The 10,009-nt window shown below is 30.1% G+C and overlaps 2 protein-coding genes across 4 annotated transcripts in view; one reads left to right on the forward strand and one right to left on the reverse strand.

The window, feature by feature from the left end:
* LOC106791519 (cytochrome P450 4C1-like) overlaps nucleotides 1-3,472 on the reverse strand; it is a 15,412-nt gene extending 11,940 nt beyond the window's left edge. Inside the window, exons 1-11 of one of the 2 annotated variants that reach the window (XM_014757200.1) lie at nucleotides 2,702-3,472; nucleotides 2,457-2,582; nucleotides 2,176-2,328; nucleotides 1,974-2,083; nucleotides 1,765-1,855; nucleotides 1,503-1,694; nucleotides 1,337-1,430; nucleotides 1,150-1,252; nucleotides 948-1,062; nucleotides 762-877; nucleotides 37-159 (exon numbers count right to left, since the gene is read on the reverse strand). In XM_014757200.1, the coding sequence (XP_014612686.1) occupies nucleotides 70-159; nucleotides 762-877; nucleotides 948-1,062; nucleotides 1,150-1,252; nucleotides 1,337-1,430; nucleotides 1,503-1,694; nucleotides 1,765-1,855; nucleotides 1,974-2,083; nucleotides 2,176-2,326 (1,062 nt within the window). In that variant the 5' untranslated portion in view covers nucleotides 2,327-2,328; nucleotides 2,457-2,582; nucleotides 2,702-3,472 and the 3' untranslated portion in view covers nucleotides 37-69. Of the gene's footprint in view, nucleotides 1-36; nucleotides 160-761; nucleotides 878-947; nucleotides 1,063-1,149; nucleotides 1,253-1,336; nucleotides 1,431-1,502; nucleotides 1,695-1,764; nucleotides 1,856-1,973; nucleotides 2,084-2,175; nucleotides 2,329-2,456; nucleotides 2,583-2,701 lie in introns of those variants that run through there. The other variant, XM_014757201.1, reaches the window with a different exon arrangement.
* LOC106791518 overlaps nucleotides 1-10,009 on the forward strand; it is a 74,055-nt gene that overhangs the window by 54,542 nt on the left and 9,504 nt on the right. The window contains exon 2 of one of the 2 annotated variants that reach the window (XM_014757199.1): nucleotides 7,983-8,377. The exons of the other annotated variant lie outside the window; for it this stretch is intronic. The gene's annotated coding sequence lies outside the window, so the exon portion shown is untranslated. Of the gene's footprint in view, nucleotides 1-7,982; nucleotides 8,378-10,009 lie in introns of those variants that run through there. 2 annotated transcript variants of the gene reach the window in all.

Raw genomic sequence — 10,009 nt, forward strand, 5'->3', positions numbered from 1 at the left:
GAATAAATATTCTGTTACTTAAACAATACAGACACTACGGGAATTTTTGCCGATCAATGTTTTAATTATTTATTGGATTGGAAGGAATACCTGGACATCTTGGTGTTTTGCAAAGAGACTCAAAGCAAAGATCAATGCCATTGCCGTTGTGTCGTGACCCTACAAAAATTTCTTACATTAGGTAAAAACTAAATTTCTGTTTCTCGCTACTATAGGGTACTGATTCCAACGAAGGAAAGTTTCGACGATAACGTTTAATGTTTCTTCTAGTTTAAACACTGCTTAAAGGGCGTAATCTCCACACATAAATGTTCCCTTGAAACATAAGAGATTTTGCAATCGATTGAAAATTAAGCGAGATAAGCTGTTCTTCAGACATATGTTCCTTCATTACTTTTACCTCAACAAAATCGCAATTAAACGCACCGCTTAATAATTGAAGCTTTTATAAATAAAAACATTTATAAAAATAGCAGATAGAGTTTCTTTAAATTTTTTTGAAAGTTATTTTATATCTTTATATTTTTTTTTTTAAGTTATTTGTGAGATGTTTCACTAGAAGAGCTTTTTGATAACGATCAAACTCAAATATCTTCAGAGTTTTTCAAAGCGTTATACATTGCCTTAGGACACCTGCATGCAATGAAAACAATGTATAAGGAAAGAAAATAAGTAAAATATAATTCAAACGGCAAAAATTAATTCTTTTTTTAACATTTTCTTGTTATCTCTTATTATTCGAATTAAATAATAAAGCTTACCTCAAACATAAAAGTATCTACTTCCTCTCGAATTCCTTCGTCATCAATTTGATTACCATTTAGAGAAGCGGCTATGAGTAGATCAAGCATAGAGAGTCTTTTCTTTTGTGTTGAATCTGTGAAAAGAATGTATGAATAATATTTTTTCTAAAATAAGCATTTATTATATTACAATAAATAAAATACTTGTATTCGTTTCTTCTAAGTTTTGAAGGGAAGTGTCGATATTTTCCGTTTCTTCAAATTGGTATAAATACTTTCCATTAGTTTTTTCGTGAAATTGTTTTCTTTCTGCAATTATCTATAGAAAGTGTAGCAATTTAAAAAATCTAAAAGAATTTATGTAATTGTAATTTCAGTTTTTAGCGGATTTGAATGACTAACTTACGTCTTTTGAAAAACTATGTAATATGTTCAATACTTTTTTGTGAAGTCGACCAACTGAAGAAAGTCCAAATATACAGTTTACATAGTACCAAGGTCTTATGAATCTATCAAAACAAAAATAGTTCTCTTTGATAACATATCTTCTTCAATCGACTAAGATACTCTTTAGTAACCGAGATATTTATTACCTATACGCCGCGATTCTTCCGAAAGCGTGAACAGCATCACGATACTTAGATTCAATTTCTTTTCTTTCTTTTAAAGAGGTATCTAGAGCTGTTTCTACACGTAAGCTCGCATAAATTATTTTTCTTCTTCGAAAATCAATAAATTATGAATTATAACTCTACTTACCACATATTATGTTTAGTGTATGTTGCGTAATGAATGTTTGTAAATTTTTAGCAATAGCGTCTCCTTGTCTTTCTTGTTTAAGGGATTCAACTAGGCAGTGTGCTTCTTTGTTGAAAATCGTAACACTATGTTCCAGAATTTTAAAGTGGAATGCGGGTGTTAACATTTTCCGCCTTTTTTGCCATTTCTTACCTTACAAATTATACAAATCATTAAATACGAAGAAATATGTTAATTTTTCATGATTTTCTTGAACTATTACCTGTACTAGTCAGCAATCCATACGATAACCAAGGCCTCAAGAAGTAATAAACATATTCTTTATCAATATTTTCCGTGCTCGTCATCAGAACCTGTCAAGAAAATTCCTTTTTTCTTTATTCGACAAAATTTCGCTATTGGTTTATGTATGAGGATTATAGCGAAAAAGGAAGAGAAAATTTTGCTTTCTCCTGTCGTGTAATCATTTACCTTAATATCATCCGGATGAAGTAGAATTACTGCATAATATGAAAAGACCCATACTTTGTAAATTGGAAAATACTTATTATTTAGTTCCCAAGCTTTTTGAATGAAATTTTCTACAGTATAAACAAAATATTTGTATCATGTAAATATAGAATTTAGTAAAAAATAGTTTATATATAATAGTTTTACTTTTTGAAGAGCTTACCATCGTATAGATTATGAATATTTCCAATTATGGGATATTCTTTTGGTCCTGGAAGACAGTCAAGTATTCTTCCAATTCTTCCATATTTTATTTTGCAGTGCAAAACAAATAGTAATAGAATTGAGCTTAAGAAGATCGTAAGGAACATCATATCTGAGAAATAAGAAAAATAATTGCAATAAATGTCTTTTAAATATATAACTTATATAAAATATATATTAAAAGAAAACATCATGTATTTTTTATGTTACTTAGCATACGTAAAAATAAAGAGGAGTTACCTTATATAATTATGATATTGATCAGATTTATGGAAAAGATAAATATCCTACGAATGTAATCATTGTTACTAGTAATATATATAGACTATTATTTTTTCTTTGGTGTTGATTTAACATAAGACGAAACTGAAAAAGATTGCGGACCGAAAATCTCAGAAGAAACGTGTCAAAACACACAGAGTATATATTTTACAATTTAGAAACATGGAAATTTTCGAAATTTTATAAAAATTGGATTTACAAACCTATGGAATTAATCAAGATTATATATATTGTTTACGTTCTGAATATGGAGGATAATACGATTGTCAGCCGTTACAGATAATGCTTTTTAATCTTTTAAGTACAACTAAATTATGCGCTGGACTATATCTTTGGATGGCAGAGTCTGACGCGAACTACGCATAAACGATACAGCACTGCAATGTTTGACGAAAAATGCCGTTCTCTACGCGAGAACATTGGAATGAAGTATTTGTTAATTAAATTACAATTTTTCTTAATAATATATTGCACATATTTTAATATTAACAATTCACTTTAATAATTAATAATACAATTAGGTATGATGACATGATACGAAAGTCACTATAGTTGCACATCGTGCTTAACCTATTTGCATCAATGCGCGGAATAATCCGCGGGTCGCGACAGTCGACTATCACCAAGCGCGGAATAATCCGCGAGCCGCGACTGTCAGCTATCACCAAGCGCGGAATAATCCGCGAGCCGCGATGCCCGTTACAGCACATACGACCGACCGCGCGTGGTGATACGCGTCAGTCGTTTGTTGAACGTCGCTGATGTTTCGATGCGGGAACTTAAGTAGGGCGATGATGCAAATGGGTTAAGAGGTTAAATCAGTCACGTAAATGATGATAAGTCTTTTACACATAATTGACCAGGATATGTTAACATCAAATTTGTTTCTGCCATGGTAAATAGTTACTTCTTCCAGATTTGTAACTCTAGTAGTCAAGCTACTTAGACTTTAATCTGAGAAAATATTACAATAAAATCAAATAAACCTGACGCTCAAACGGTCTATGGGAGAATCTAATTATAATTAAGCCGTTTATTTTGAAAGTAATGTAAGACTATTTAAAAAAAAAATGAGATATCACGTAATTTATGCTTAATTTAGTGTAAACTTTTTATTTATAACTTGTTCATATTTCATTTTTTTTAAAATGTCAATGCTTTGTCCAATTTAAAATCGACCGGTACAAGAAATTGCGTAATTATTGGTTATGAAAATGGTGTAAGTCCAATTTCCATAGGAAAAAAAAGAAGAAAAAAAGAAAAAAGAATTTTCTGTATAAATCAGAAGATTATTATGATATTATAAAACAATGTAAACAACATAATAAATTCATTTTACATGAAATGAAACGAGAGAATTTCGTTTCAACAAAAAATCTACAAAACGCAATCCAAAAACAGATAACAAGAAACATTAATAAAGAAAACGTAAATTGGTTGCAAATATGTTGGATGAGGTTTTGCAAAAATACATCATATACTATTTTATATAAAATGTCGATGGAGGACACAGAATTTAAGACTTTAAATTTAACACTTACATATCCGAGAAGACTGTCAAAATTTGAAAAAATCGCCTTGGTTCCTTTGTATCACGATGTCTATTACTTATAAAAAATATAAGAATATCAAACAGTCATTGCACTATATACCTTCCGTTTATTATGAATATTTAAAAAAACTGTCACACAGATGAAGTGCATAAATAAATTCTACTAATATATTGTGATGTCCCGCCAAGCTTATAATTTCTAGAACATTATTTCTCGATTACGCGATATACCGGGAAACCGCACGTTAGTCTTGGTCTTACAAGGAGACCTTACGGTTGTGCCCCCACGGATTTTAACGAGCTTTGGTATATTAGTAGTATACTAGTAGGGTGTTATCGTGGTAAAGTATTTCATCCTAATGCGAAGCCAATTTTGAGAAAAAATCTTTTAAAGTTTTGATTTTTTTGTATATATATTTATATTATCTTAAATGCGACCAATTATCAAGTGGAGCAGTAGCGTATGTAGTAACGTTCTCGTTTCTCGTGCTGGTAGTTAGTGTTTGATCCTATATCGGGACATTTTTTTTTAATAATTTTTTCCTATCTGTTTTCAATTTGTTTTTTCATATTTCTTAATTTTTAAATATATACAGGAAATAGAAAATTATTTATTACAAAAAAATGAGAACTAATAAATTTTTTAACATCTTGTGCAAAAATTAAAAAAAATGGAATCCTTGAATTACAGTTAACACTTTATTTTTTAATTAGATGATATAGATCTAGAAGAAATAAAAGGTACAGGAGACTTACACAGTAACACAAGTAAATGCAGCGACTATAATGATTATAGGTAAATGTTATATTCTGTACGTTTCTTTAAGTAGATACGTCTTTACAAATCGAGATCCCGACCGTGAATGCCCTATCACCGGTGTAACAACAGTTTTTCATTACCTCTCAATTATTAATTAAAAATTAATCCTCTGGTGTGTTTGGGACAATATATTTTTTATGATGATATTCGTCGCACAAATTAAATATTAATTTACATTATTTATTGTGTTATATATATNATACAGTACAAGGGTTTTGAGTACCTTTTTTTGTTGACTAAATATTATCATCGAAATTTCCATCATCATGCAAAGAAGGGTTAAAGATTGATTTGATATTGCGCAATGCGACGACGAGTTCTTTTCTGCATTATATCGATGTATGCAAGAAATTTCGTATATTTGAATGGCGAGTTCATGTGTATATATATATATATATATATTCTTTATATATATATAGGAGCTTTCAAATAGATAGAAAGAAAGAAAGAGATAGTCTAAAGTCGAATCTACGGGCGAAGGAAAAGCCAACGAAGCGAAATGGTCTGGAATTATCGCTAGGATTACTTCTATTCAAAATCTTCTCTGCTTCGGATGACCACTAGTACCTTCCTACTATTACTATTACTACTACTATTACTACATCACAGACTGCAATGACCCAGATCGGTTTTCTCTTTCTATCTTATCTCTTAGGTTTCTTCAACGTTTAAACGTTTTCTTTAAATCGATAGAAAAAAGGATACCTTTCCTTATCCGTGTATTATTATTAAATTAATCAAAGTTAAACAAAATGCATTCGAGGGATATATCAAATATTATTCAATATATATCTTTTAATCAGTTGTTTCTCTTGTTCAAAAATCAAATTCTTAATAAGAAGGTATTATAGGGAATTGTGACATGAAAAAAAGAATTAGAACTTAATTTTGATAAGTTGGATGTTTTATTGGGACTTTTTCAGCTAACTTAATTTTTAAAGTGCAACGTCTTTTTTCTTTAAGTAGATCATACATTTTTATTTTTATTTTTAATATTATTACTAAGTTTAATTCTTAGGGATGTTTTTTTTTTTTTGGACAAGTTTAAATTAGATGGACAATCTATTTATCCGTTGAACGTTTCGTCCCTATATTCGGGACTTCCTCAGCAACTAAAATCTTTTTAATATTCAAAACACAGAAAACATCTATACACTTCGTTAAGTCTTAATCCATTATAATTTGAACACTCAACAAAATTGTTTCAATCTAGACTCATTATTCAATATATATATTAGAGTGGTCCTTAACAGGGGTGTTTTCAAATTTCTTGGCTCCCAGGGGCTCAAAAGCTTCCAAATCTATAAAAAAAAATTCTCTGAAAATTTGAGCTCTTAATATCAACTCTAAGATAGTCCGCATTCCAACCTAAGTTTCTTATGGAAATAATATGAGAGAAATTTCCTTCGTTATTTAGAATTTTATTATTCAGGAATAAATAGATCTATCATGATGAATCATACATATTTTCATGTAGAATTTAACGGTCTACAAAAAAGGTCTCTTATAATTTTTCGCTAAATCTATTAGTTTACAAGTTATTTTAGCTTAAAGTTTCATTTTTATATAACTATTAATATCATTAAGTATGATTATTAAGTAAATAATTATATATTCAAAATATATTAAATATTTCTTGTAAAATTTTTATTTATGATCAAACATAAGCAAATATAATGTTATCCGTAAAATTGTGAAATAATATATGTGATTTTTAAATAAATTTGAGCCCCTGGGAGCCAAGAAATTTGAAAACACCCCTGTTAAGGACCACCCTAATATATATATATATATTATTATATTAATAAATATTATATATATAATATATATTACTCATCTCGATTGGATTATTAACAAATTGTTTTAATTACCATGAGATTATTTTTTTTTTTATTGTATAATAGGAAAATAAGGAAAGAATAAAACGCGAACGAAAAGTAGGAAATAATAATAAAAAGCGACTGATTACGATTCAGAAAGCAGTCCCTGTGATATTTTCTCCTCTCTCTCATGCTCTCTCTTTCTCTCTCTCTCTCTCTCTCTTGCTCTCACTCTCTCTCTTTTTAAGATTTTACGATCGGACGTTTTTAATTTCCCGCGCGCGCGAGCGTCTACACACGTGGGCTCTTTTTAAAAGAAAGTCCAACTGAATGCAAATTCTGACAGGAAAGTTATGCGCACCGAGAAATTAATATGCTCCAGCCCGTGTTTCCAACCTCTCTATACTTTTACTTCCTCCAAAGAATCGGAATTTAACGACTCGTTATGTATACCTATACCTATAATACACATACAAATACATAGTATATATATATATATATAACATATATATTACATTTATAATTAGTTATTATATTACTTGCGTAATAATGATGATTTTGTAATAATATAAAAACGTTTGCAAATAGAAGAAACTTAACACACTTTATTATAATACAAATAGACTCTTTTTTGAATTAAGTTTCCTATAAAATTATTATAAAATATTCTAGAGAAATATAAGAAGAAAAAAATAAAGTGAATTAAACACTTTACAATAACGAAAAAATAAAAAATAAAGAAATAATAAAAAAATTACAAGGAAAAAAAATCTACCCGTCGCGAGTTCGATCCGGAAACATTAGGGAGACGAGACCGCGCCGTTATTCATTAAAATATCTAAGAAACAGATATACCAGGTTTGTTCAAAAAGTATCGCGAATTTTGAATTCCCGCGGGTTACGTATATTCGATTTTGAATTTTTTTGACTCATGTCCCTCACTTATGCTGACAAGTTCGGTCACTTTGAATGTTCAGTTAATTTTTGACAGTTATTTTGCTTGGACGTGTTTTGGCTCGTCTTTGATTTTTGCCTATTTTTCGGCTTTTGCACCATGCTAACGTCCGTGCTCACACATTGTTGCTTGTGCGAGACTTTTTGGCCAAAAACAACACAATAATGATTCGGCAGTCCCCTTTGTCCCCTTCAAAGTAATCCCCATGAGATATTATACACTTGTGTCATCGTTTTTTCCAATCCTCGAAGGACTTCAAAAAATCATTTTTAGTGATCTTGTTCAGCTTTATATCCTCAATCGTAGCATAGCGTCGTCCTTTCATGGGCCTTTTCAGTTTCAGGAACGAGAAAAAGTCACAGGGAGCCAGATCTGAGGACAAAGGGGGCTGTGGAATCATCCGGAATCAAGCGACAATGTGTGAGCAGGCGCGTTAGCATTGTACAAAAAACGAATAATAGGCAAAAATCGAAAACACGTCCAAGCAAAATAGCTGTCTAAAATTAATTGAACATTCAAAGTGACCGAACTTGTCAGCATAAGTGAGGGATATGAGTACCAACATAATGCAACAAACAAATTTTAAATCGAATATACGTAACCCGCGGGAATTCAAAATTCGTGATACTTTTTGAACAGATCTCGTAAACAGGATCAGAGTATTTGGTTTTGTTTTTCAACACTGACAAGGAGATATTACGGTTGTACACAGATGGATTTTTATGAGCCTTGGTATATTAGTAGTACACCTTTAAGGTATGCTCATGGTAAAATATTTCGGTGAACTAACCAGCAAATTTTGAGAAAAAAGCTTTCATTTATATATGTGCTTATTTTCTTGTAAATTCAATTGTTTATCAATTGGTGCAATAGCGTAGGTAACAGATAGCGTTCTCGGCTGTCGATCCGAATGGGTTAGTGTTCAATTCTTGATGGGGAAAGAATTTTTTTTATGAGTTTAAATTTATTAATTATTAACTATATACAGGAAAAAGAATGAAAATGATCACAAAAAAATTCGAAATATAATAATAAATTTTTTAAAATCTTGCGCAAATAGTAAGAGACGATTATTTTGTAGAATTACAGTTATCATTTTATTTTTTAACCAGTGAACATCATAATAATATATATAACTTTAATAGTATAACAAATAACAATTATAGATACTCTAATTATTAAAAATATCCTGCAAAAAATTTAATTATTTCAATAAAAATATTTAATAAATAATTAATAAATATAAAAACATTTTTCTTTTTAAACTTATATAGATAAAAGAAACTTATAAAAAAGAAAATTATTTCCCTATCATGAATTAAACTCTCTTATATAACTGAATATAACTTCTTATATAACTGAATTGAATTTCCATCGGATCGACAGCCGCGAACGCTATTACCTACGCTATTGCACCAATTGATAAACAATTAAATTTACAAGAAAATAAGCATATATATAAAAGAAAGTAAATTTTAAAAGCTTTTTTCTCTAAATTGGCTGGCCGGTTCACCAAAATATTTTACCATGAGAATACCTTAAAGGTGTACTACTAATATACCAAAGCTCGTAAAAATCTGTTGGTGTGCAACCGTAATATTTCCTTGTGAAATAACTTCGTGTTTAGAGTGACACGAACCAGACGAATTTTGTTGGGACATTTCTTACCTATTTTGGTAAGACCAGAGACTAAATGAGCGGAAGGATCAATTTTAGAAAAAATGTCCTTGACCATGACATCATCAGAAGAATCTGAACTAAACGATGACGAAGAGTCTTTTTCATCTAAATTGAATAAAATGATGTTAGAAGATTTCATCTCTTTTTTTGTAATTTCGCCAATGACTTCCTAGGTAGCAACGGGTTTCTTCGAATGAACATCGTGTATATTGTTGTCTATAGTAGAGATATATCGATCAATAATAACATTTATATCATCTCGATGCTTTTGAATATCATCTTTACAGTTTTTAAGGAGATCAAGCCTCATAGATTTAAATTCCTCTCGAATAATATCGCGAATCTGATTAGTATACGGGTAATCTTTCGAGAATAAGAAAGCAGTAGTAATATTCGATTTGCAGTCAGTAAACTTATCCCCAACGAAAGAATGAGAACGAAGAAAAAAACGTCGAAAACATGATGGATGAGATGCAATATATAAGAGTTGCATATGATTGGTTTAGCAACGCTAGTACCACATCCACTATAAGTTTTAGCCATTGAAATATTAGAAGTACAAATAAGTTTCCGCCGTTTTAATGTAGATAGCGCGGCGCGGAGTTTCCGTTAACTTTCGCAGATGATATCCTGCTTAAAAATTAGTTTGGACGTTTAATAACAACATAACCTATTAATATTATT

The sequence above is a fragment of the Polistes canadensis genome, unplaced genomic scaffold (assembly GCF_001313835.1).
Source record: "Polistes canadensis isolate GaletaPanama2010 unplaced genomic scaffold, ASM131383v1 scaffold_314, whole genome shotgun sequence".
Lineage (NCBI taxonomy): Eukaryota > Metazoa > Arthropoda > Insecta > Hymenoptera > Vespidae > Polistes > Polistes canadensis.